Source organism: Panthera tigris, chromosome A2 (genome assembly GCF_018350195.1).
Source record: "Panthera tigris isolate Pti1 chromosome A2, P.tigris_Pti1_mat1.1, whole genome shotgun sequence".
Classification (NCBI taxonomy): Eukaryota; Metazoa; Chordata; class Mammalia; order Carnivora; family Felidae; genus Panthera; species Panthera tigris.
Genome location: NC_056661.1, coordinates 153,626,272 through 153,653,219, shown reverse-complemented (window position 1 = coordinate 153,653,219; position 26,948 = coordinate 153,626,272). Strand labels below are relative to the sequence as shown.

Sequence of the window (26,948 nt, the reverse complement as noted above, 5' to 3'; positions counted from 1 at the left end):
TTGTGACACCCTGTTCTTTTCCATCACTGACCATAACACAGGTTATTATTATTCGATGTATTTGTGCATGCTCTGCTTGAACACCTGTCTTCCTCCCTGGAATGTAAGCTCTCTGAGGCAGGGACTCTGATTCTTTTAGTCACTCCTTATTTATGGAACCCTGACCACAGTGCCTCTCACATAGTTCATGTTCAACATAAAACATTTGCTACGTAAGTAATTATAGCACTGCACGGTAATAGTAACAGCTCACACTTGTTGCATGTTTGCTAGGTGCTAAGGACTTTACAGACTTTCTCTTTTCTATTCTTGGGGCAATCCTATGAGATAATTCCCATTTTTCAAGTCAGGAGGAAGAGTTTCAGCCCAGTTAAGTAGTTCATCCCAGGTGAAAAGGCTTGTGAACAATGCATCTGGGATCTGTGTACTGATCTGTTTAATCTCAGAGCCACCAGAGGGCACCTTCCCCAGGGGCAGAGAGAGATTGGAAGCATGGGTAAGAAGCAAAGACATACACTTCTACGTAGTCAGCCACAGTTTACGTCAAGCATGTGCAGGACGCTGTGCTAGACACGGGTGCCCAGAGTAAGGAGCCGTGACTCCTGGGCCATGGGAGGCTTGTGACCATCCTATACCAGGAGGAGTGAAGGGCTAGGACCAAGTCAAGGCCAGCTGGGGAGTGTGCCCTCAGGAGTGTGGGTGGACTAAATTCCATTCAAGGAAGGTCCGAGTGTGTTCAGCTCGAGTTCCTGACAAGTCCCCTGGACGGACAAGATGAGCCTCGAGAGCCTGAGTGGACAGGGCTGTTCTGGTCCAACTGGGGGGAAGTTGTGTGTTACTTCGGAGAAGGAGAAGGAGAGAGGAGAAAAAAGGGAAAGGTGGAATGAACCGGTGAGGTGGCTGATATTTTGTATGTTCCACAGTATGGTCTACCTCCTGACCTTCCTAATGTTCAGTAAAGCTAAAGAAATCATAGAAACTCAAGGTGAGCCACTGTGTATGTTGGGGGTGGGGGCTGGACTTTGCATTAGGTCAACACCAGCAGGACAGGGACAGCTCCTGTGGATGTAGGGGGTGTGGTGAGGGTGATAGCCATTTATTTATCATCCTTACTGATCACCCTTACCACATTTGCACAAATCTCTGCAGGGGGAGTGCGGGAGGGAGTTGGGGTGTCTCAGCTGGCCTCCAGGTTTCATTCTGATAATAACCACTTGAGTGAGAGAAGTGCGAAGGGGGCCCAGGCCTCTGGTCCACTCTGAACGGGCCATCACTGCTCCTTTCCGATTATTAATGTATGCTCTGTAAACATTGCAGATATTTAAAAAGTCCAGAAAGTAAAAGTGAAAAGAAGCCATGAGCCCTTCCTTAGCCCTAAGATATAGCTGTATATTTCACTTCCTTCACTTCTTTTCTATGTATATGTGCGCTTACAAAGTTGGGGTTGTATTTTATATGTACTTGACTCCCTTTACTCAGCGTAACAGCATAAACATTCTTTCAGATAAAAGCCACACCTCTTATGTAAGGATTTTCATACCTTCTTATAAGAAACAGAGTTGATTTCATTAATAGAAATCTTTTCAGGAAGAAAATTTGGGGGCATATAATCTCTGGACCAGCCTAATTGATTTGAGTTCTTGTTTTTTGGTTTTTTTCTCCCATCTTGTACAAACCAGAAAGTCCTATGAGTTTGAAGACTTATTGCAATCTTCCTCTGAGAACAGCAGAGTGGACTGGTACGCACAGACTAAGTTGGGGCTCACACGCACTTTATCAGAGGAGAACGTCTACGAGGACATTCTAGGTAAGAGGCCCACATACCTGTGTATGAGTCCGGGTCTGTCTCTGGCAAGGGGGAGAGGAAATGGGGCTGACCCCTTGAAACACACACACACACACACTCACACACACACACACACACACACACACACACAGTCTCGAAGAAATACATGTACTCAGATGAACAAGAGAGCAGGTAGGGGCGTGGGAGAGTGGCCCACGGAGGGACATATGAGAGAAAGTGGGGCCGGAGAGGAAAGAGGAAGGACTGGTGCTGAAAGGCCATGGAGGCAGCATGTTGCAGTGGGAAACACTGGAGACCTGGGGTCTGAATAGCTGTGATTGAATCTCTGCTCTGCTCCTGATTAGCTGTATAACAGTGAGGGGGGGACTTCACTTTTCTGAACATCGTTCTCTCATCTGTATAATAAAGACGATGACAGTTACATTGTAGGGCTGAGGATTGGAGAAAATGGAATGGAAAGTACCTGGTTTGTAACAGATGCTCAGTAAATTTAGGGATTACAGAATGAAGGAAAACTAAGGCCACCACGCTCTTCCTGAATCTGTAGGAGTGTGACAGTAACAGGGCATCAAAACTCAGACTAAAATGAATGTCTACTATTTTTAAAAGTAGCTTTGGCCTAAGTTCTTTTAAATTCTAAAATGGAGCTCAGATTCACCAAGTTTGTTTGCATTTCTTTATGTTTTAATGTTTATTTTTTATTTTGGATTTCATTTGCTAATATTTTATTTAAGAATTTTTTTTTTTAATTTACATCCAAGTTAGTTAGCATATAGTGCGATAATGATTTCAGGAGTAGAATCCAGTGGTTCATCCTCTACATTTGACACCCAGTGCTCATCCCAACAATGTTTATTTATTTTTGAGAAAATAGCAGGGGAGGGGCAGAGAGAAAGGGAGACAGAGGATCCGAAGTGGACCCTCTGCTGACAGCAGCGAGCCGGATATGGGGCTCGAACTCCTGAGCCATGAGATCATGACCTGAGCCAAAGTCAGACATGTAACCAACCGAGCCACCCAGGCGCCCCTGTTTGCATTTAAATTAGTGAGTTAAGTTAAAAAGGAAAATAAAATCAATAAATTAGTGAGTTCAATAGTCTTCAGGGAATATCACAGTTTTCAGGAAAGTGTGAGCTCAGCCCACGGTCTGCATGCTGGGGTCAAGGGTGGGAGTGGGGAAAGAAAGGAGCTGGTAAGAGGGAGAAATCCGTACGTGGCCACATGCAAGGGATCGGTAGGGCAGATACACATATACATATGTGAATAGAATCATCAATACCAGAACAAACTCCACAGTAGGAGGAAACACGAGACTTGAGGCAGAATAGATATTTAGCTGAGCTATGAATTTCACCATAGACTGTTTGAATTATAGTGTCCAAGTTTGGGAGATGGGTTGCTGCCAAAGCAGTAGGCTTCCCAGGTCCGAAGCGGGTATGAGATCTGGACTTCTGTTAACAGTGTGTACCTAACAGGGAAGTTTTCAGTTACAGAGAACGGAAGACCCAGCTGAAATAACAAGGGAGTTTGTTGGTTCATGTGACCAGAACTGGCCTATTCTCTCTTGTTTCCTCCCCGACCCCACCTTTTATAAAGTAGGCTCTGCACCCAGTGTGGGGCTTGAACTCACAATCCTGAGATCGAGAACTGCCCACTCCACTGACTGAGCCAGCCAGGCGCCCCTCTTCTCCCTCGTTATCACTCGGGCTAGCTCCATTCTCGGCGGGTTTCCTGTGGTCTTCATGATGGCTGCCGTCAGCTCCCTGGAATCTGTAACTTCCCGTTGGGAAGGAGAGCCCAGGTTCTGCACCCAACAAAAGTGCCGAGGTTCACGCTGAAGAGACCGGTTTAGGTCCCTTGTTCACCTTCGTAGCCCAGGAATACCATGCACTGGTTGGCAAAAGCTTGGGATGTGAGCCCTTCCCTGAACTGGACACTGAGGTAGAGACTGGGGATGCTCACATTGACTGATGCTCTGAACTTGGAATGGAGTTAACTCCATATATCTAAGAAGGGGGACACAGGGAGTCACTCCAGTGAAAACCAGGGTCCAAGAGGAAGGGGGTGAATGGATAGCAAGACATCAGACATCACCACCAGGAGAGGCCGAGACGTTGGGTGGCTGTCTGATAAAGAAAACTTCCGTAACGTTCCCAGTTCCTGACTTGTTGCCTTTGACCACAGATCCACCAATGAAGGAAAACCCTTATGAGGACGTGGAGTTGCACGGTCGCTGCCTGGGGAAGAAGTGTGTCTTGAACTTCCCTGGTTCTCCCACTTCTTCCATTCCTGACACACCCTCCAAGGTATGAGCCCCCCGGGGAGTGGTGCAGGGAGCGGGGTCCCCAGCACCCCCAGCATGGTGGCCTCGAGCAGCCTCGAGCTGTGGGTTACACCGGAGTGCCAGGCCTCCCTCACCTCTGGGTTCCTGGATTTGCCTATCAGCTGCCTGCCTGCTCTAGTTCTGCCTCTAGTTCTCCTGGAAACCCTCTGCTCAACCAAACATCCTAAAATAACATTTTAGTTTCTGGGTCAGAAACCTCCCCAAACTGGGTAAGTAAGATAGCACATCCGTATTATACAACTGTAAGGAAGAGTAGCCTGACCTAAAACAAAGTCTAAAATATAAGACTGAAAGTTCTGGTACAGAAACAGTACCTTTATAGCATGCCACCATCTGTGAGGTTTTAAATAGAAAAATATACATACATGGAAACCCAAATATGTTTGTGTATGTAGAGGAATATCCCTGTAGGGAACCTAAGAGTAAGTGGGTATATCTGTGGAGTTGTCTGAATGTGAGTACCTGGAGGGCAAGGTGGAAAACTGACTTTTTTTTTTTCTTTTTCTTTTTTTTTTTTTACCGACTATCCTTTTGAACCTTTTGAAATTTTGTACTAGGTACATATAGATAATATAACTATACTCATGTGAATGATAACTTCAACTCATTGCCAAGAGGATTGAATTTATATTCCTTAGCTTGGCATTAAATAATGCTTCATAATTGATCCCTGGGCATCCATTATTACCTAATTTCCTACACTTCCTACATACAAAAGCTCCCGTCTAGCAAAAGCATACAAATTGCCCCTCTGATACTCTAGGCCCAGATTGACAGACCTTTTCTCTAAAGGACCAGAGGGTAAATATATGAACTCTGTTGTGACTACTCGGTGCTGCATTATAGTGAAAAGCAGCTGTAGACAGTATGCAAACAGATGGATGTGCTGTATGTCAATAAAACTTTATTACAGACACGAAATTTTAATTTTACATACTTTTCACATGTCATGAAATATTACTTATTTTCCAACCATTTAAAAAATGTAAGAACCATTCTTAGCTCATGGGCTGTATAGAAACAGGTGGTGGGCCAGATGTGGCCCAGAGGCCACATTTGCCCACCCCTGTGTTAGGTCATTTTTACATCTGCTCTTGGCTCTTGTCTTTCTCTCCCCATCCTTTACAACCCAGATCAATCCTGCCTCCTTCAAGAAGTTTCTAGGCCATTTCAGCCACTGGAACTTCTTCCCCTCTTACTCATTGGGCTAAAGTGTTCATTTTACACCAAATTGTGTATACTGCATTATATCTCTGACGTTGATGATTTCAAATCTGATGTAAGTCATGTAATGTATCTTAAAAACCTCCCCAGCTAAATTATGAATTCCTGAAGTTCCTCAATATTCTCTTTCTTTGTGTCCACCATTAGTGGTTCTACAGTGTGTAACTGATGAAGAAATTAAGTAAAGGAAGGCCAAATCCAGGCCCCGTGTGTCAGTTTCAGTCCCATTGCAGGATCTTCTAAGAAAAGAAGCCATCTTCCTCTCTGGGCTCCATGCATTTGCTGGCAGGTGGGGGGTCCGCACACGAGGCATGCCTTTTGTGCTCAATGGTCACACAGGGAATCTTTCTGCCACCAGTCTTCCTGAAGAGAGTTGAAGGTAGACTCCACCATGAGGGGTGGATCTTATCTAACCAAGCCGATTACTGTAATTCTTGCCGAAGCCAGTTAACTGCTCTTTTTCTCCTCCTATGGAAGAGTGTTGTCATGAATAATCCAGCACAAGAGATAATTAGCAGAGTTTTCCTACTTGCCTTTGAAATGTGTTTTCAGTGGATATAGATGCCTTCGATATTTAGGAAATCCTTCATTTCCCATAGTGGATAAGTCTGGCTTAAAAGAAGGAAGGCTCTCTCACAACCCAGGGTGCCCTTTCGTGTCCCACCCGGCTCTCCCCTGCTCTCCTCTTCACGCGGGGAATGCACCGCCTGCCCCTTAGGAGCAATGAACAACATCTGCCCCAAGCAACTCTGCAGTTAGAGCTGGGGGCTCCTCCCTGATGCCAGGAAATAAGGACTTAACGGCCCTCTTCTTCCCCTTCCTGCCAGCCAGAGAAAACCTAGGCCCTGTGTCACCAGAGCAGCTAAACACAGTAGGTAACCACCTCCACAAGCCTATCCCTGTCTCCAGTTGCCCAGGGTATGTGTCTGATTGCCGCCGATTCCCGCCAGCTGCTTTCAGCCTTTGCACGTCGTCCGCAGGACTCTGTGTCCACGCTCATTCCTCCGCTCTCCCACATCTGGGTATCCGGTTTGTGCCCATTCTGGGGACAGCTGCAGACTTCACCACTTCCTCCGTTTTAACTCATCAAATATTCATGGAGCATCTGCCGCATCTGGGCTGCACCTGGGACCTTAGAACTGGCGGAAGCAGTCCCTTTGTGGCGACCTCCTCTGTCAGCCTCAGAAAGATCCTGTGACAGCTTCCGGGATTCTCATTTAGTGAGACCGTGCCTGGACCCAGCACAGGGGTAAGGGTCAGCTGGACAGACAGAAAGGAGCAGATGTGCAGATGCTAATGCTTATAGACACACAATGCAAGCTCTTGAGCCGGGGCTATTTTCTTGCTACGTGTTACCTCCATCCCCACGCCTGGAATAGCACAGTAAATGGAGTAGGAACTAATTTTGATAACAAAGGAAATCTAGGCTAACGTGAGACATTCTTTGTTATGTACTGACTCGTAAGACCTAAGTAGCATTCTCTGGTTGCCTGGAGAGCCCGCCCACACCATCCCCCACAGCAGAAAATCCTGTATCACTTAGCTGTAGCTACAGAGAGGCAGTATCTGGTCGAGTGCGCAAGTTCTAGAGTCTGTCTCCATCCAGAACTTGCTAGCTGAGTGACTTTGGGCAAATGATCTCATCTACACGGATCAGTTTGTCACTGATCAGTTTGTCACTCTTTTATGAAGAGTAATCACATTAATCCTTGTAAATATTTAGGCTAAGTAGCTACTATTTATGTGCGTTTGGTAAATATATAGAATTGTGCTTTTCAGTATGTGTTCTTTTTTTTTAAAAAAAAACTTTATTTCCTAAAAACAGAACATTCTCATCCCAAAAAAAATTTTTGGCGGGGGGTGGGGGGGTGCACCTGGGTGGCTCAATCAGTTGCGCACCCGACTTCGGCTCAGGTCATGATCTCATAGTTCATGAGTTCAGGCCTCACGCTGGGCTCTGTGCTGACAGCTCAGCCTGGAGCCTGCTTTGGATTTTGTGTCTCCCTCTCTCTCTGCCCTCCGCCCATCATGCTCTGTCTCTCTCTCTTTCTCAAAAATAAATAAGCATTAAAAAATTTTTTTTAATTTTTTTTGAGAGAAAGAGAGAGAGGGTGCAAGTGAGCAAGGGGGAGAGAGAGAGAGAGAGAGAGAGAGAGAGAGAATATCCCAGGAGGGGCAGAGGAGGAGATGGGTGTGGGTGTGGGTGAGGGAGAGAGTGAGAAGCAGGGCTCACCTGAAGCTGGGCTCACGTTTTACCCTAAGCTGAGCTTGAGCTCATGAACCTGAGATCATGACCTGAGCCGAAGTCAGATTAATGACTGAGCCATCCAAAATTTTCTTAAATACTGAAAAGTGTAATGAAGAATATAAAACTCATCCATAATCGGGGATTTTTATTTTTCTTTACTAGATTGTTAGTGTGTGTGTGTGTGTGTGTGTGTGTGTGTGTGTGTGTGTGTACATAAAAAAGATTTGGGATGATGTCTATATACTGTTGCTGGCCTTTATCCTGAGTATTTCTCCACGTCATTAATTTCCTTTTAAAAACATTGTTTGTTGTCTGCCTGGCATTCCATTGTTTAAATGTAATGTCATCACTTTGTATAATGTCCCAATTGTTAAAATATGCGTGTTTGCTTTCCTATGTACTTCTGTGTGTGTATATTTAAGGAAGTATTTATGCATTCATGGAAAGATATGTATCTGTGGGTATATATGAGCTAACGGACATGTTTGTGAGAATGACATCTAAGTCCTTAGAGGAGGCCTCTATAAAAGAGACCAGGAATGAGGTTAAGTTAGGTTAGGAAGAGATGGGATATTTGGTATCAAGGGCCCTTTCAGTCTTCTTACATCACTGTCTTCTGAGGCAGTAAGACAGGGACAAGAGAGGACAGGAAGGAGTTAAGCCACCAGCCACCATTCGCAGACAAGAAGGGTGAATGAACCCTGGCTTGAGTCCAGGTCGGCTCCCTTTAGGGAGGCATGCAGTTTCCTTGCCGCCCCTCTTCCCCACCAAGAAGTCCCCTGGCCAGGGCCCATCACACTCGGTCCCCCAAAATAACTCATGAAGTTTCCACAGAGAGTTCTTGCCTGCTTTTCTTTTTTGGACACCACAGATCTTTTGCTAGGTCCATTCTATGTGCCTCTGCAACAGCTGGGCCCCTCCCTAGAGGTTATTCCATAGACACAATGGAATTAGGCATATTACCATCAGAGCACATTGGTGTGAGGCTTTCTTTCTTTCTTTTTAAGTTTATTTTATTTTGAGAGAGAGAGCAACAGGGGGAGACAGAGAAGAGAGAGCGAGAATCCCAAGCAGGCTCCACACTGTCAGCCCAGAACCAAATACAGGGCAGGGTCTCAAACTCACAAACCACAAGACCATGACCCACGCCAAGCCGAAATTGAGAGTCAAACGCCCAACTGACTGAACCATCCACACGCCCCGAGCGAGGCTTTCTGATCAAAAGCGGGAATCTTATCTGGGCCACAGCCTGATATAATCACCCCTGGGGTCCTATAGTATCTATTCTTTTATACTATTGTTCAGGTTTGACCAAATTCTGCTGGTTGACTGATTTTGTAAATAAAGTTTTTCTGTAACAGCCACGCTCATTCACGCACATATTTGGTATTGCTGCTTTTGCACTGCGGTGGCAGAGTCTAGTCGTCGTGACAAAGCCTAAAATATTTACCGTCTGGCCTTTAAGAAAAGGCTTGCCACCCCCTGCTAAGTCCAAGAGTCATACCCTTACCTTCAAAGGCCTTCCACAGATGATTTGATGTCCTCATTGGTGTGTGATCTCTCCCATCTCTTTGGCTGTACTCGCTCTAAGCCATGAAGACTCTCTCTGGTCTAATTTGCTCTTCCTCACCGCTATGCCTCTTCTCAGATTGTGCTATCTACTTGAAAACGCTCTACCCCAGAGCCCATTAGGTCCTCTTCTCAGTTAAATAGCAGCTGAAACTCCACCCCCTCATGAATGCTCCCTGGACATTTGGGGGCTGATTCTGGGTGCTCCGGAGGGCACACTGGGGCCCCTTTCCCTGGCAGTGTCACCACGGGGAGATGCTGTCACCACGGGGAGATGCAGCCCACGCAGCCTCCCCCAGGTCTCTTGACACCCTTTAGAGAGTTGTGTACCATGTTCTGATTCCGTTCTGTTTTCTTTCTTCTCAGACTTCTTTATCGGTCAAATCTTTGAACAAACACTCTCACACCTAAAAGTCTAATAAAAACAGATGCCTGCTTTTTGCCAACAATGTGATACGTGATTCTATTACAGTGAAAGAATCGGGGCCATTTCCTTGGATTTCATTGCAGATGGAATTTGGTCTCTAAGAAAGCTTCTAGCTATTCCTTCTTTATGTGCTGGTTTAATTATGAAGATGCGCATAGTGAGCAAACCACACTGGCTTTTTCTGCTCAGGGCTTGTGGTGCTAAGCGATTGATTGCTGCCTATAGACTCGTGATACAAATATTGCAGCAGGCCACTTGGGAAGACTAGGAGTCTTTATTCCTAGAAATCTTCAAAAAGAAAAGGTTCTGGAGTTATTGTTACACACTATGTGGAACTAAACAAGAATAGAGAAATCGATGGAACAAAATAAGATGATTCTGTAAGAGTTTAAGATATAATAAATGTGGCCTTGTAATCTGATAGGAAAAGAAAGACTTATTTATTAAATGGAATAGGGATAAGGTAGCTTTGGGGGAAAAAAATCACTTTAGACTAACATGCAATAAAATAAATGACTGATGGATTAATAAGTGAAATATGTTAAGGGGCACCTGGGTGGCTCAGTCGGTTGAGTGTCTGACTTCAGCCCAGGTCACAATCTTGCAGTTTATGAGTTCGAGCCCCACATCAGGCTTGCTGGTCTTAATGCATAGCCTACTTCAGATCATCTGTCCCCCTCTCTCTGTCCCTCCCTCGCTCGCGTTTTCTCTCTCAAAAATAAAACACTATAAAAAAATATGTTCGAAATAAGCTAAGAAAATCCACAAGAAAATGGAATTAAATATGTATTAAACCTCTAAAAATATATAGACTTTCTAGGCAAAGAGAGGCAAGATTAAATCATTCACAAAGGAAAAGATGAACAGGTTTTCATATACAAAGATTTCACATGATCTTAAAAAAAAACATGGAAAAAACACACAACAAAACTGAAAAATAGTTCATATCTGCTCTATATAAAGAGTTCTTCCAAATTAATAAGAAAAACACTAGGAACTCAAAAGATAAATAGGCAAAGAACATAAACAATATACTAAAGAAAAAAGTAGTTAGCATATTAAAGTATGAAAAAATGAGAAAAACTGTAGTGTATCAGGTATTTTGCTAGGTACTTTATATACCTTTAGCCCATCAAATGCTATTAATTAACTCATTAATTCATTTTAAAAAAGAGACTTTGCAGCTATAATTATAATACAGTGTGCATCCTGGAAGTACCTTTAAAAAGAAGATACTCCAAGTAGTTTTTAAATTTTATTAGTATCTCTTATTTCAGTGTTAATATATTCGTATGGCTTAAACTTTAAGGAGTATTAAAGGTGTACAGTGAAGAGTCTTCCTCTGGCCCCTGGCCCTCCATCTCTGTCCCCCGGAAGAACCACTGTTAGTTTCTTATGTGTCCTTCAGAACTGTCCTCTGCATACACCAGCAGGGTAGCTCCTTAAAACACACACACATCAGCATGTTATGCCAACTGTTCTACACTTGGCTTTTCATGCTTAACAACAGACATCCGGGGCGTCTGGGTGGCTCAGTCAGTTGAGCGTCCGACTTCGGCTCAGGTCATGGTCTCAAGCCCCACGTCAGGCTCTATGCTGACAGCTCAAAGCCTGGAACGTGCTTCGTGGACTCTGTGTCTCCCTCTCTCTCTGCCCCTCCCCCGCTCGTACTCTGTCTCTCTCTCTCTCTCTCTCTCTCTCTCTGTCTCCCCAAAATAAGTAAAACATTAAAAAAAAAAAACAATATACATCTGAGAGAACTTTCCATATGAGTACATTAAGATTTTTCTTACACATGCATTGTATTCCATTCTGTAGACGTACCAGATTTTATTTGACCAGCTTCTGCTGATGGACATCATTTCCAGTATTTTGTGTACTTGTATTTTACAAGCCATCTCACAGTGTACAATATGGTTTGCACAGTATAGCTTGCCTCGTACAGTATAACTTTGCCCAAGTCTGGGCATATGGGTAGGGCCCATTCCTGGAGATGGAATTACTGGGTGAAGCGGCATGTGCATTTGGAATTCTGTTGACAGGGCTCCATCGCCCTCCATAGAATTGTACCAATTTCTAGTCCCACCAGCAGTGGACGAAAGTGTGAAAGGGACTCACCAATAACTCCGGTGAGTTACCAAATTTATCTTCGCTAATCTTAGAGGGGAAAATGTCTCTTTGATGGGGTTTTCATTTTCTTTTCTCTTATGAGTAAAGCTAAGAATCGTTTTCCATATCTAAGCATCATTGTCTTTCTTTATTTTATAAATTTTCCATCCCTATCTTTTTGCCTGTTTGCCTTTTCATTAATTTATGTGTTACAAAAATGAGTTCTAGAGGGAGTTCATTTTAACCAACTGGGTCACCCAAGCACCACTAGGGGAGTTAATTTTAAATCAATACAAGATGGCAGAGGGGGACCAGACAGCATGGACCAGGGCCTGTGGAGCCCACAGACCAGCAACCCAACACCAGGGTTAACCACATCTCTTCCGCAACCTTCCTAATACATATTTAAAAATTTGTGGTATGTAAAAAAGAAAAAGAAGATCTGTAAGTTGCAGGGTTTTTGGTCTTGGGGTTTTTTGCTTTTTTACCTTTGACCTTAAAGCAGCTCATTTTTAGAGATAAGACCCCGAGGCTTAGGAAGTGAAGCTCCTTGTATAGGAGGTCCTCAGCTTACCAGCGGGCAGGGGTCAAAACCAGGCTTAGGTCTTCTGACTCCCAGTCCAGTGGGTGTTAGTTGGCTGAGCTCCTGATTTGTACAGGTAAGAGAGCCAGGGTACTCCCACTTGTCTAAAAGGAGACTGGATTGGGTGTGCGTCCTTTGTCATCTTCATGCAGACAGACTCAGCCTACCCTGGGAACAGAGACCAGCTTTCCCTCTCCATCTCATGGTCTGTATCACTGGCACCCCCAGCCATCTCCCAGTTAGTCCCTTTGTATTTATTTGCTCTTCTTTTCTCCTTTCCCCTCCCAGCAGTCATTGTCCAAACCTGCTTTTTTCCGGCAAAATTCAGAGAGAAGGAACTTCAAACTGCTGGACGCTAGGAAGCTGAGTCGGGATGGATATGGGTCCCCTTCCAAAATCAGCCCCCCCTCCACCCCCAGCAGCCCTGATGACACTTTCTTTAACCTTGGAGATCCGCAGAATGGCAGGAAGAAGAGAAAGATACCCAAGGTAAGGCTTGCAGCAAACTTCGTGTGCAGATAGGTCCCCTTTCCTGCAAAGGAAGGCTGCAGAGGAATCTGGGCAGAGAACTGAACACTGGGCCGTCTTCTGCCTGCCTCATCACAGGCCAGACAGCAGGCTGGAGTGTCTGAGCCTTTGTCATGATAGTTACTGTGGTCCTGTAGCCCTCCTCTTAGCCCTTCCTCTCCCAGCCTTAGCTCTGCTTGTGATCCCACACCACATTTCCAATGCCCCTCCTCAAAGGGCCTCAAAAAGCAGAGCTCCGTTCCTTGTGCTGTGACTCAGACTTTGGTGAACACCAGCTACAGAGGTGGCATCGTGTGAAGCCTGTGCTCTGGGCCAGCACTTGTCAAAAATATATCTTTCCTGGCTCTTTTCTTTGAGAGAGAGAGAGAGAGAACCCGAGCAGGGGAGAAGCAGAGGGAGATAATCCCCAATAGGCTCCACGCCCAGCACAAGCCCAATGCTGGGTTCAGTCTCACAACCGTGAGATCATGACCTGAGCCAAAATCAAGAGTCATGCTTCACTGACTGAGCCACCCAGGTGCCCCTTTGCTGCCTCTTTTCAACCGGAAAGGTAAAACATCAAAGGATATTTCCTTTTCCTCAGCTCCAGCCCTGCTGTGCTGGTCCCTCTTCACTGGCCACTTGGGTACCAACTTCCTATGAGAACTTTTAGAGCAGGAACTCTTCATTTCAGAATACATGGATGGATGGATGGGATTTAGAAGTCATGAAACCAACAATATCATGTAAAATTTTGTGTGGAGAGTTTTGGGGGGATAGATGGAAGAGGGAGAAGATGGTCTATAGGTTTCATCAGATTTCTCAAAGTGATGCATTGACCTGAAAGTCATGGGACATTTACAAGCTGGTTCCTCCTGACAGTTTGGTTAATCAGTATTTTGAGCCATAATTTCACCCCTACCACACCCGTTCCCAACATTCTCATTCAAGTGAAGTGAAGTCACCTTGACAATCAGTGCGTTCTGAAGAGTAAGGGCAGCCAGGGTCAGGTGATTGAGAAAAGACTAAAACCCACAGCCTGGTAGGAGGGGGTTGTAGGTGGAACAGGGGAGAAGACATCTTGCTGACACAGGGCAACTGGAGGGACCAGGGTGGAGCCAGGCCTCCTCCTTCTTCTACTCTCCTTGTTGGGCCTTGTCCTGCCCAGAGTGTGGTGCAGGTTGCATACTGATTATTTGATGTTTGCTGAATGAGCTCCACTAACACATGGACCCAGTCTCTTTCAGCACAGACTCACTCCCGGGCGTCCCGTCGACTGCATCCCACAGTCACTGTCCTGTGCTTTCGTGATAGCTGCTCCGGGGCCCCCAAAGTGTGGTATCTCTAGGCTCTCCCTTAACTCCCCTTCCGCTTTTTCTGGGACTGTTCATAGGTCTCTGAAATATCAAAATCCTACATTTGCGGAATAATTAAAAGTGACCGTTCACATCTGTACTGACAGCCTTACCATTATTTTAACAAATGAAACAGAGATAATCAAATGAATTACGTGTTGGGTTAAAAGAGCTTTAACACAACTCTTAAGTTTGAGTACATGATTTTCTTACCAAGCGTTTAACCTCTGTCTTCTACCCCTGTCCTTTTACCCATCACTCCCCCATGTACTATTTTAATGTCTTTTATTTAATTATTAGAAAAAAATGGTTTTAATTTTTTTTTGTTTTTAATGTTTATTTTTGAGAGAGAGCGTGAGCAGGCAAGAGGTAGAGAGAGAGGGAGACACAGAATCCAAAGCAGGCTCCAGGCCCCGAGCTGTTAGCACAGAGCCCAACGTGAGGCCCCAACCCACTAACTGCGAGATCATGACCCGAGCCAAAGTCGGACGCTTAACCGACTGAGCCACCCAGGTGCCCCATTTTTTTTAATTTGAGAAAGAGAACACAAGTCGGGGAGAGGAGTAGAGGGAGGGAGAGAATCCTAAGCAGGCCCCATGCTCAGTGCAGAGCCCTTTGTGGGGCTCAGTACCACAACCCTGGGACCAAGACCTGAGCTGAAATCAAGGGTCAGACACTCAACCGACTGAGCCACCCAGGCACTTCTAATATTTTTTAAGGGTTTTTTGAGACTGAGGGAAAGAGAATGCGTGTGCGCATCTTATGAAAGTAGAGGTGGAGGGAAAGCAGGGCTAGTGCTGCCACTGTGTGTGTGTTTAATTTGCAAATGCAGCATTTCGTTCCATGTTAAGTTACTGCCTGTAATGGAAGTGTCACCGGCACTTAGTGCACAGGCACTTGGCCTGCCCCTCCCCCGCCCATGCTCTGTCTCCCTCTCCCTCAAAAATAAACGTTAAAAAAATAAAATAGTACATTCACACTGTTATACAACCATCACCACCATCCATCTACAGAACTTTCCATCTCCCCAAATAGAAACTCTGTACCCGTGAAACACTGACTCCCCATTCCGCCCTCCCCCCCAGCCTCTGGCAACCACTGTTCTTCTGCTTCCTGTCTGTACAAATTAGCCTATTCTAGGTACCTTACGTAAGTAGAATCTTACAATCTTTATCCTTTTGTGACTGACTGATTTCGCTTAGCATAACACCTCAAGTTTCATTTATGTTCGAGCATGTGCCCAAACTCCCTTCCTTTTGAAGGCTGAATAATATTCCCTTGTACGTACCACATTTGGCTTATCCATTCATCCCTTGATCGACATTTGGGTGTTTTCACTTCCTGGCTATTGTGAATAATACTAGCATCTCATTTATGTATTGTCTTATTCCATAGGAAATGGGGCTAGCATTAATATTCCAGTGGTTAGAACATGTATGAAAACCAGCAAGTGCCATTTCATGGGTCTGAAGCAAATGGCTGCTTCATAAGAACAAATATAAATAAGCCACACTGCAGGGATTAGGCGGTGAAGGCAGAGACCTCATTCAGGTTCAAGGCAAAGCCAGGACAGGGTTAGGAATGAGGAATTCACCAAGAGAGCTGTCAAGGCCAGTGTTGGGCCACCTCGCAGGACCCAGAGTGTGCAGATGTGCAAAGATGTGGCAGGGCAGTGTCCTAACAGTCTGCAGAGCCGAGGGACCAGGGCCCAGGCCCACCACGAGGAGACCTGGAGAATGAGCCACCTTCCTCCATTGGCGGTCCAGCACTCCGGCTTGTGGAGAGGAGCTGCTGAGCTGCTTTAGGGACTGGGACAGAGGGACGGAGGGCAGAGATGGGGATTGGCAACAGCTAACCCACTGTGCCCACCTGCATGCCCATCACCCAGTTCATCATAGCACATCCTCTCTCCAGTTCTTCCAGTGCAAAAAAGAATATAAAACTTTTCAAGGCAGCTTATAAACACAGCTCCCCTTTAAAATCACCAGTTGGGGGGGCGCCTGGGTGGCTCAGTCGGTTCACTGTCCGACTTCGGCTCAGGTCATGATCTCACGGTTCGTGAGTTTGAGCCCCGCATGGGGCTCTGTGCTGACAGCTCAGAGCCTGGAATCTGTTTCAGATTCTGCGTCTCCCTCTCTCTCTGGCCCTTCCCCTCTTAAGCTCTCTCTCTCCATCTCTCTCTCTCTCTCTCTCTCTCTCTCTCTCTCTCTCTCTCTCACAAAAATAAATAAACATTAAAAAAAATTTTTTTAAATAAAATAAAATCACCAGTTGGGGAGTACCCAGCTGACTCAGTCAGAAGAACATGTGGCTCTTGATCTCAGGGTCATGGGTTCAAGCCCCAGGTTGGGTGTAGAGATTACTAGGGAAAATAAACTTAAAAAAAATAATAAATTCACCAGTTGGTTTGCCTTGACTATACACAGGTAGACTTCCCTTCCTCGCAGCCAGGTGGAGCCCAGGAGGCTTCCACTGGTGAAATTTGCAGGTGCCGTAAAGCCTGGTGGGAAGCGACCCAGGGCTTCAGTCGCCCGATGGGTCTGCTAGAGTCAGCCTGGAAAATGTGCTGCTCAGTAGTGGTGCCTGCCGAGCGGTAAGAGAGATCATGGAAGGCCTTACAAGTGTGGATGAGCATTCCTCCGCAGGAAGGGTGGTATGTGGGGTGCAGGGCATGGCTATGCAGCCCTGAGCTAGAACTCGAAAGCTGCTGTAATCCCTGCCCGCTTGCTGCCCACAGCTGCTCACACAGTCTTTGGCGTGTTTCCTACAAAACGGGCCCTGCCCGGGAATCTTTTTATTTTTGCTGTCTCTTCCCGTTTCTTCCCCCACCACCGCCCCCCACCCCAGGGGGCACAAAGACTGCTCCCAAATCACAGTGACATCGCAGCATCGAAGGGGGAGCGACTGTCGCACAATTAGCCAATGAAATTGCCTCCCTGTGTCTCAGCTGGATGTGTTAGTATATTCAGACCTCCCCTGTTCATACATCAGGGAGGCTGGCGGCCTCCTTTACTGTCCTCGACAGTCCTGTTCCTGTCTGGTAGAAAGGAGTAATTGAGAGATGCCAGTGGGCCCGTGGAAAACGGCCCCTCCCTCCTCCTTTCCTGGCCTTCCGCCGTCCTGGAAGAGAACGAGCAGCAAAGGAATCCCAGCTGCACATGGAGAGGAAGCCACTAACACTGGCTTTTCTTCTCCCGGTGTCTGGCAGTTGGTATTGCGAATCAATGCCATTTACGAGGCCCGGAGAGGAAAGAAACGTGTGAAGAGGCTGTCCCAGTCAACAGAGAGCAACTCAGGAAAAGGTATGACCCCCCGCCACCATCACTCGCCCCCCATCAATCTGAAAACAGATTCTTCCTAAAAGAGGCTTCCTGTGGTTCAGAGCTGGCTCACCAAAGATGAGAACAAGTCAGCCCTTTGTAAGAATCTCCTGCTGTCCACGGGACAACGAGGACCCGGGAAAGACCTCAGCCTGGTGGCCCGTCCCGTGGTCCTTTGACTGTCCACCCATCAAGTCAGCCCAGTGCCGCATGCTCTGAGCTCACCATGGGAGCAGTTCTCTTTGCTTAGCACACATACAAGGGGCCAGTCTCTTTGGCTGTATTGTTTTCATATAGGTATCATCCGAACTAGAGCCGCATTCACGTGGAAGTACATTTAGTTGGACAAAGACATAGTTTGTCCATGACATTTAAGTTGACAAAAAGAAAATAGCCCCTCTGAAGTAGAAATCTTGGATTTACGTGACTGCATGCAAAAAGTTTCCTGTGTTAGAAAAACTCACACACGCTATTTTCTTCTATTGCCGTTTTTTGTTTGTTTGTTGTTTTTCTGTCCAGTGACAGATGAGAACAGTGAGTCTGACAGCGACACCGAGGAGAAACTGAAAGGTGAGAAGAGCAGGTGGTGTGCAGGGCGCATGCAGATGGCCGTGGCGCTTCCTGCTTAACGTGAGAGACAGGACAGAGTGTCCTCGCACGAGCCGGTTGGGAAAGGCGTGAATGTGAGGGGACAGGGGACCCACAGGGTTGCTCAGGGGCCGGTCAGTCCTGAGCATGACCAGGTAGGACCTGTTCGGTCACTGAGCCTGTGGCTCCAGAGATCCAGGGGGGATACCACTGCAGTGGCCCCCATTCCTATGCCTTTCCATTATCAGTGTTTTTCACTGCTGGCCTGGGACTCCAGGCACCTGGGCTCTTGTCCCACTCCCATGAAAATTGCTGTAAGATCAGGAGGAAATCACTTAAGATCTCAGGGCCTCTATTCCTCGTCTGTCAAATGAAGTCACTGAAGTAATTGGTCTCTGTAGATCTAAATTCATTGACTTCGGTATAGGCTTTAGTGAGTTTTCCACAATTTCTCAGACCCGGGGTGGGGGGAAGCCAAAAAAAGCCATAGCCCAGGGCTGCTGAGGGAGGTGATGGGGACGGGTCTGCTTGGCATCCCTGCCTCATTCACCTCTCACGCCCACCTGCTCCCTGGCCCACCTCTACAATGAAGCAAGTCCGTTTCCATCACATAGAATGATGGCGGGAGGGAAGGTGGGTGGGAGCTCTGAGTTAGTCATGTCTCTGCCCGTTCTGTCACACAGATGTTCACAAAGTTCCCTGCTCCAAAAGCCTTGTGGTCTGGATTGTGTCACATCCCACAAACTGGAAGATGAAGGGAATAAGTGAGGGGAGGAGTCAGCGTCCCCCACCCCATCTGACAGAGGGACGCAAAGATTACTCAAACCACTGCACCGAGTCCACACAACAGACCCATGGCTGAGCAGAGCCCCCGCGTCCCGGGCTTCCGCGCCCCCCACAAGCCGGGCGGCCTATCCAGTGTGGCTCGCCCCGAAGTTGGCAGGGACCCCAAACAAAGGGCTCTGAGCTAATTTGTTAAATGCGGGAACACTTTTTTAGGATTGGAAGGAACACACAGGCTGTCACCGCCCCGTGCAGTGCCTCGTTGGGAAGACAGTGGCGCACTGGCACTCACTGTCCCTGTCCCCCTAGCTCACAGTCAGCGCCTGGTCAATGTGAAGTCACGCCTGAAGCAGGCTCCGAGATACCCATCCCTTGACCGGGAGCTCATGGAGTACCAGCAGAGGCAGCTGTTCGAGTACTTTGTGGTCGTGTCACTGCATAAGAAGCAGGCCGGGGCTGCGTATGTGCCAGAACTCACCCAGCAGTTCCCTCTCAAGGTATGGGCCCGGCCTCTGTGGCCTGCCAGGGGACTGCGGCGTTCTTGCCAACTTCGTGCTGGTATTCGTGGCTTCCGGGAGGTGTGGGAGTCTGAGGGGCGCTTGGTGTCTGGAATCTTGAACGCAGGTTGTAACTAGGGTATATCAAATGCAAAAAGCTGCTGCTGGAGAACTTGGGAGGTCCCAAGAGGTGGGAGATTCAGAGACTCACAAGTATGGACAAAAACACTGACTCACTTCCTGTGGTCACTGTGCTGTCCCTACCAGCTTCTTCGTCCTCCCCATCTCCCTATGCAGCCACGTCTCTCCCCAGGCTATCCTAGAAGCCTCTTTCCCATCAGCCACACGACCGTCCCCTGGGAGTGTGCGTTTGCTGAACATCTGTGCGTGTGCTGTGCACCTCTGGGTGTGCACCAGGTGTGCTAGGATCCCGTTCTAAGTCTAACATGGTTCGCGGCTGTGTGGATGTGGCTTTACCATACATTAAATCAGGTACCCAAAATGCACTGGCACTCAATAAAGCCTAAAATAGCATGGCCAATAATATATATATATATCTACTTATGGATATATCTTATATCTACTATATATATATTATTGTTATATCTATATATATATTGTTATATATATCTATATATCTATATAGAGAGATATATAGATATGTTATATATATATCTATATATATAGATATGTTATATCTATCTATATATATCTATATATATATATTGTTATATATACCGATATATATATATCTATATATATTGTTCTTAGTCTTTGACATCACTATTAAATGGGTTCCACCACATTTCAATTCAGTCCACCCAGAATTTACTGAGACCCTATTACATTCAAGCTGTTTTCTGCTTGGCCCTACTGTTACAAAGATGAGCAGAATATGTTTTCCGTCCTTAAGAAGCTTACACTCTGACAGGAGGTCATAAGATAAGCATACAAAGACTCTTGAGGCAGAATGTGACACTGTATGTGGCCTTCAGACAATGAAGGTGTTCAGAGACAGGAAGAGGGGAGGGAGGATGTGTCCTGGTCCCCTGAGGGCCTCCTTCTGCTGCCACTGCCCAAGCATAATCCCAGCATCTATGCTGGGCCAGCTTCCTTCTGTCCTGTCCACTGTGGTCCAGTGCAGTAATCAGGTCCTTGGAGTTTAGGACGGAAACTAGGTATCACTGAAGGAAATCATGGGCACCAGCCCTCCAGACTGGCTCTGTTCACCTGCGTCCAGCTGACCTCCAGGGATGGTGTCCAGAAAACCCCAAAGCTATGAGTATGCCCACATTTGGTTGAGGCCCACACGGAGCAAGCACCCAGGCACAGAGGACTGTTCTTTTATCCTGTTTACTTCCCTCGGGGCCTAGCACAGTGTTGTACTCGTGGCAATATTTAATCAGTGTTTCAGGAATAAAGGCCTTAATTCATGAATTAATGATTGAATCACTATAACTATTGAATGCTTATAGTTTCCAACCTGGAATCCCCAGGCTCCTAGACATCCACATAAAACTTTTGAGCGGAAACATGTATAGTCATTGTTGGAAAGCGGACCAATCTGGAAATGTATCAAGAAAAAGTCCTCTATAATCCCATTCCACAGAGATCATTGCTGTTAGCATTTTGTTATGTTTCCTCCCAGACTTTTCTCATAGTGTAATTTTCTTTCTTTTTTTTTTCATTTTTTAAATTTTGTTAAAGTTTATTTTTGAGACAGAGAGACAGAGCATGAGCAGGGGAAGGGCAGAGAGAGAAAGAGGTAGACACAGAATGTGAAGTAGGCTCCAGGCTCTGAGCTGTCAGCACAGAGCCCCACGTGGGGCTCGAACTCACAAACCACGAGATCATAACCTGAGCTGATGTCAGACACTTAACCTACTGAGCCACCTAGAACCCCTCTCATAGTGTAATTTTCTAACAAAATTGATATTGTACGTTGTATAATCTTTGCATCGTGTTTTCTAAATGTATCATTATTTATAAACATATTTCCTATAAATTGTAAAACATTTTTTTAATTATATGACGCTCTGTTATGTGGGTATGCCCTACTTATGCCCAGTCTCTTTCTGTTGGAAATGTATCTTGTTGCCAGTGTTTCTTTCCATTTCTATTTTGAATGCTGTGTGATCATTCTGTGCATGCATTTTTACAGATCAGGCTATTTTATATCTTCTTGCCTTTGCTTCCTCCTTTCTCCTCCCTTCTAACTTTTTCTTATGGTTTTTATCCCCCACTTCTAGGGTCACCTTGACCAAGATTTCCCCTCCATACTTGCACACTAGAGATCATGCCTGCCATGTTCCATTAAAATGCTTGATATCATGTAATTATCTTTATGACAGTTCATGCAGACTGGGAAATTTTCCAGCCATTTATGATCGCTCGTATTTGTGAGAGACCTCTTTATGTCTCACTTCCCATAAATGAGCTTGTGTGCATGTAAGAGCACCCATGGACACATATGGGTTGATAACGCCTATGTTGATGACAAGGTACATGTGTGTACACACGTATGTGTGTCGTGCATGTGATCTGAGGGTGGGCGCATCCACAAGGATGGGCCAAGTCAAAAAGTGCTGGAACTCACCTCCCTACAAGGCCTACTCTTTAGTTCTCTAAGGGTTTCCACTGTGGAAAAATGTCATTGTTCTTTCCTTTTGTGTTCTTTGGAGTTTATGGGCCTTCACTCTGCGATGATTAATGACCCCTTCCAGCAACTACACCCAGCAGGTATTTGCCTCTCTGTGAGATTATCCAAGGATAGCCAAAATGAATGCTTTGGCAACGGTCTGAGCTAGTGAATTATCAACTCAAAAACTGCTCCTGGACAAGCTGGAATCTCATTTGTTATGTTTCATCATGGATGGAAGAGGGAACCATTATTCTCTCAGTAGTGACTATTGATTCTGAAGAACAAAAACCAAAGGACAATTAATGACTGGCTTTAGGTCTATAAATGGTGGCTGTGTTTCATTCATTGATAGTTGTCTCAACCATTAATATTAGTAGCAACTTTAATTATATTTGCTCTAGCCCAAGGGGAATCATACTAGAAGTAGGTTTTATTTTTCTAGTGTTTTTTTTTTTTTTTAATTTTTTAACGTTTTTTCATTTTTGAGAGACAAAACACAAGCAGGGGAGGGGCAGAGAGAGAGGGAGATACAGAATCTTAAGCAGGCCCCAGGCTCTGAGCTGTCAGCACAGAACCTGACACGGGGCCCAAACTCACAAACGACAAAGCCAAAGTCGTACGCTTAACTGACTGAGCCACCCAGGCGCCCCTAATTTGTTCTGTTTTTTAACAAGAGGATATTCATCCAGTCTATGATGTCAGATAAAGCAGAGAGAGACAGAGATTGAGAGACTAGAGATTAAGATTCCTGGAGCACCTGGGTGGCTCAGTCGGTTAAGCGTCCAACTTCAGCTCAGGTCATGGATCTCATAGTTCGTGGGTTCAAGCCCCCTGTCAGGCTTTATGCTGACAGCTCATAGCCTGGATCCTGCTTCAGATTCTCTCACCCTCTCTCTCTTTGCCCACCCCGCCCCCTCACACTCTGTCTCTCTCTCTCTTTCAGAAATAAATAAGCATTTAAAAAAAATTAAAAAAAAAAAAAAAAAGATTCCTAGCTAGATTCCACACAAGTTGTGTGATCATGGGCAAGTCACTTAACAGGTTAGGGTTTATTTCCGTATCTCTTAGATAAGAATGTCATGGAGTGCTGGGTGGCTCAGTCAGTTAAGCGTCCAACTTCAGCTCAGATCACGATCCCATGGTTCGTGGGTTCGAGCCCCATATAGCTGTTAGCTTCGTGCTGTTAGCTCAGAGCTGGAGCCTGCTTTGGATTCTGTGTCTCCCTCTCTCTCTCTGCCCCTCCCCCCTCATGCTCGCGCTCTCTCTCTCTCTCTCTCTGTCTCTCAAAAATAAATAAACAGTAAAAAAAAAAAAATTAAAAAAAAAAAAGGATATCACACTTGATGATGTCTAGTTTCCTTTTGATTCTGACATTCAAGGTCATTGAAATTCATTGAAGTTTACAGTATAATATAATTTGACTGGATGTATTCACTAAGAAGTGTCATAAAATGTCTTTGCATGGATCGAGGCTTTCTTGGGCCCAGAAGTTGGAAGACCAGATTTGAGGCTCTGTCCTGCAGATTCATGAGTCTCCTAGTTGAAGGGGATTGCTATGACACTTTTTCCTAGTTGATTAAAATAGTTATATTCCAGAATGTTAAACATCAAAGATATTTCTCTAAAAAAGACCAGTTTTTTTCTCCTGACTTGCCCCATGAGACTAGAGTTGACCGCGCCCTGGGGAAAAAAGGCCCCAGCAGGCTGAGCTGCAAACCCTTCCCAAGGTTAAGGTGGTGGTCTCCAACGTGGGAAGGTGGAAGATGTGGTCTTGCCAAACATCTGCCTCTCTCTCCACCATGCTGGAGTTTATTCCCCAACCTTCTCTCACCCTTTTCCCTGCAGTTGGAAAGGTCTTTCAAGTTCATGAGAGAGGCTGAGGACCAGCTGAAGGCCATCCCCCAATTCTGTTTCCCTGATGCCAAGGATTGGACTCCTGTCCAGCAATTTACCAGGTATGTGCTGGTGTCTCCCTTCCCTACCCCGAAAAACTAAGGCAAGAACCAGGGAGGGCATCAGAGATGGCAGATGTCATAATTCAATCCTACCATTAAGCGATCCCGATGGGCCCCAGGCTAGAGGTTTTCCCCACTGTGTTTTAAAATGGGTATCTTTTAGAAGATACGAATCACCTTGCTAAGCATGCCCACTGAACGTGGGCATACGTTTGGTTTATAAGCCTTTGTGAAGGGCAAACATAATTCTTGGTCTAGGAGATGCTAGAGAAACATTACCCATCACCCTTTCCTTGTCCCTTGTCCCTGGAAACATTTCTTTAATAGCCCATCCAGCTGTTACTCGGACTGGATTTACATTTCTGCTTTAACCCACATTGTCAAATACCAAAATTTTTGTTATCGGATGTGTCAGCAATTGACCAAACTCAGTAGGCTGCATACCCTGTGTTTGAGGGACGCCATGTTCCTGAAAGTTGGCCCAGCAGTCTCTAAGGGCAGTCTGAGCTTCCGGTTGGCTCTGAAGAGACAGTTCTCAGGGAGGGTCACCCGAGGGGCACTTCCAAGGGGGGCACAGAACTGCCGCAGTCTTCAGCTGCTCCTTTACTGAGTCACATCCCTAGGACAGCAAAGGCCATCTCCTCCTGGACCTCACTGGGGGCAGGAGTCACGATAGATTCTCCATCGGTGACTGCTGTGTTTCGGGCAATGGGACGGTTCAGGTGATAGAATGCTCTGAGAGCTCAGGGTGAAGAAGAATCCCTCATTCCTCTCAGGGTGCACTGGCATTTTGGGTCTCCCTCTCCCTAACACAGACCCCAAAACTATAGGCGCACAGAGTCCCTGCACAGAGATGGACGGGCAGGACAGACACAGGCAGGTCCCTGTGATTGCTCACTGCCTGGTGTCTTTTGTTGTGTTCTGCTTTGTAATGCACTTTTGTTTCCCCAACCACAGTGAAACCTTCTCATTTGTCTTAACTGGAGAAGATGGGAGCAGAAGGTTCGGTTACTGCCGAAGACTGCTGGTTAGTACATTCAGCTCTCAGTCTGCAGGAGAAGAGGCAGGAAGTGTGACAGGTTAATCAGGGGAGTTAAAAACATGGAAGATTTGGGGGAATCACCTAAGTCTCACGGGTAGAAGGGAACAACAGTTCTGTCTCCTTTAAGAAGAAAATACTTGCTCCGTTATTTTCCTTGCCAAATGAAAGGCCTTTCTCTCTTTAAGCCAAATGTCCTTTCTAATAAAACATGCTACACAGACCCAGAGAGCTTATAGTGCACATTCATAATGGCTGCTAAGGGCCAAAGAAAGGTAGTTCTCTTGTTCATGATGCAGATCATTCAAGAGTGTGTTCTTCAGGGGCTCCTGGGTGGCTCAGTCGGTTAAGCATCCAACTTCGGCTCAGGCCGTGATCTCACCATCCATGAGTTCAAGCCCCATGTCAGGCTCTGTGCTGATAGCTCAGAGCCTGGAGCCTGCTTTGGATTCTGTGTCTCCCTCTCTCTCTCTGCACCTCCCCCACTCACGCTCTGTCTCTCTCTCTAAAATAAAAACATTAACAAAAATTTTTAAGTCAGGATTGGATTCCAATGAAATGACCATGCTAACCCATTTCAGAGCTTGTCTTTTTGAGACTCATTCTTTTGAAAATCTTCAGTAGAAGCAAATCGTTTCCCTCTGAGTATATTTGAGTCTTTGAAATAAGCTGATATAATTTAGAGTCAAGAATAATGCACAGCATACAGAAGGTATATTCAGTAATTATTTGTTGAATTAATAGTGAATAAAAAGTATGGGTAGCAATTTAAAAAGTTAAGTGGGAAAAAAATAAGTTCAGTGGGATAATAAGTTTTCTTGATAAAATTACTATGACATAGTGAGATTGATTTTCATTTTGGTTTGGAAATTAGCTTAAGAATTTGGTTTCCAAATTAGCTTTGGAAAGGCAGTTTCCAAAAAGATTTTTTGGGAATGATTTCTGACTTGGAATTATCATTCTAATAAGCAACATGTGGTTTCAAGGTAACTCCTTAAGAGGAACCACAGGGATCTGGGTGAACAAGTTTAGCCTCCTTCCTTTATGGCTCCATGGGCCATTTTGAGTGCCTCCTGTATGCACAACACCCTCAATTTGGTCCCTTCAAGAGAAGAAAGATATATATACTACATGGCCAGAAGTGCTTCCCACTTATAAAATGGGGTATGGGTAACTACTTACCTCAGTGCGTTTTCAAAAGGTTCCGTGTGTGGAAACATCTGGCACATGATATGCACTTAAAAATGTTTGGGTTCTCTTCTCTGAAGTGCTAACACTCATGATTTCCTTGTGTTTCACCCCAAAAAGCCTGGTGGCAAAGGAAAGCGTCTCCCTGAAGTTTACTGCATCGTGAGCCGCCTGGGGTGCTTCAGCCTCTTTTCAAAGGTGAGGACTGGGGCCTTAGTGGAGGGAGGACGCAGGAAACACCCCCCTGGTACTTTTATAAGCGTATCCTGACATTTTCCTTCCCACTTCTCTTGTCACTGATATTGGAAATGAGAGCTGATGAAGATTGGCGCCCAGGAAAAGGGGGTGGGGGGAGAGTCAAAATAATTGCAGGTGGAGGATGGAAGGGGGTGGAGGATCTTCCCAGAATATTCCTTATGGTTTACCTTCGTACTTCTCAGCCCTGCCTTTTGTCATATTAGCTTTTGCATGACAGAAAGGCCACTATAATGGATGGATGTCTAAGTATCTGTGTATATAATATGCGTGTTGTGTGTGTGAGAGATTTATTATTGTAATTGTGCTCTAAATCTATCAAAATCCTTAATGTAATTTGGTCCTCTTTTTGGGAAGATAAGCCAATGTATCAAGACCTAGGAACTGCTGTATTGAATTGGCTCATCCATTCTACTATTCGGTGGGTAGAGAGAAGCTAATTACTATCATATATGATCATCTTAAATATTAGGTATAATCCAACATTCATTTCCTACATTAACCAGACA

At 45.6% G+C, this 26,948-nt stretch overlaps 1 protein-coding gene across 5 annotated transcripts in view; it reads left to right on the top strand.

Moving 5' to 3' along the window:
* The window catches only part of DENND2A (DENN domain containing 2A), a 102,340-nt gene that overhangs the window by 42,490 nt on the left and 32,902 nt on the right, over positions 1-26,948 (top strand). For 4 of the 5 annotated variants that reach the window (XM_042973692.1, XM_042973683.1, XM_042973672.1 and 1 more), the window contains 9 exons: positions 1,680-1,807; positions 3,992-4,113; positions 12,600-12,800; positions 17,382-17,475; positions 18,013-18,063; positions 19,174-19,361; positions 23,848-23,957; positions 24,915-24,984; positions 26,305-26,382. In XM_042973692.1, coding sequence (XP_042829626.1) covers positions 1,680-1,807; positions 3,992-4,113; positions 12,600-12,800; positions 17,382-17,475; positions 18,013-18,063; positions 19,174-19,361; positions 23,848-23,957; positions 24,915-24,984; positions 26,305-26,382 — 1,042 coding nt within the window. The remainder of the gene's footprint in view (positions 1-1,679; positions 1,808-3,991; positions 4,114-12,599; positions 12,801-17,381; positions 17,476-18,012; positions 18,064-19,173; positions 19,362-23,847; positions 23,958-24,914; positions 24,985-26,304; positions 26,383-26,948) is intronic. The other variant, XM_042973680.1, reaches the window with a different exon arrangement.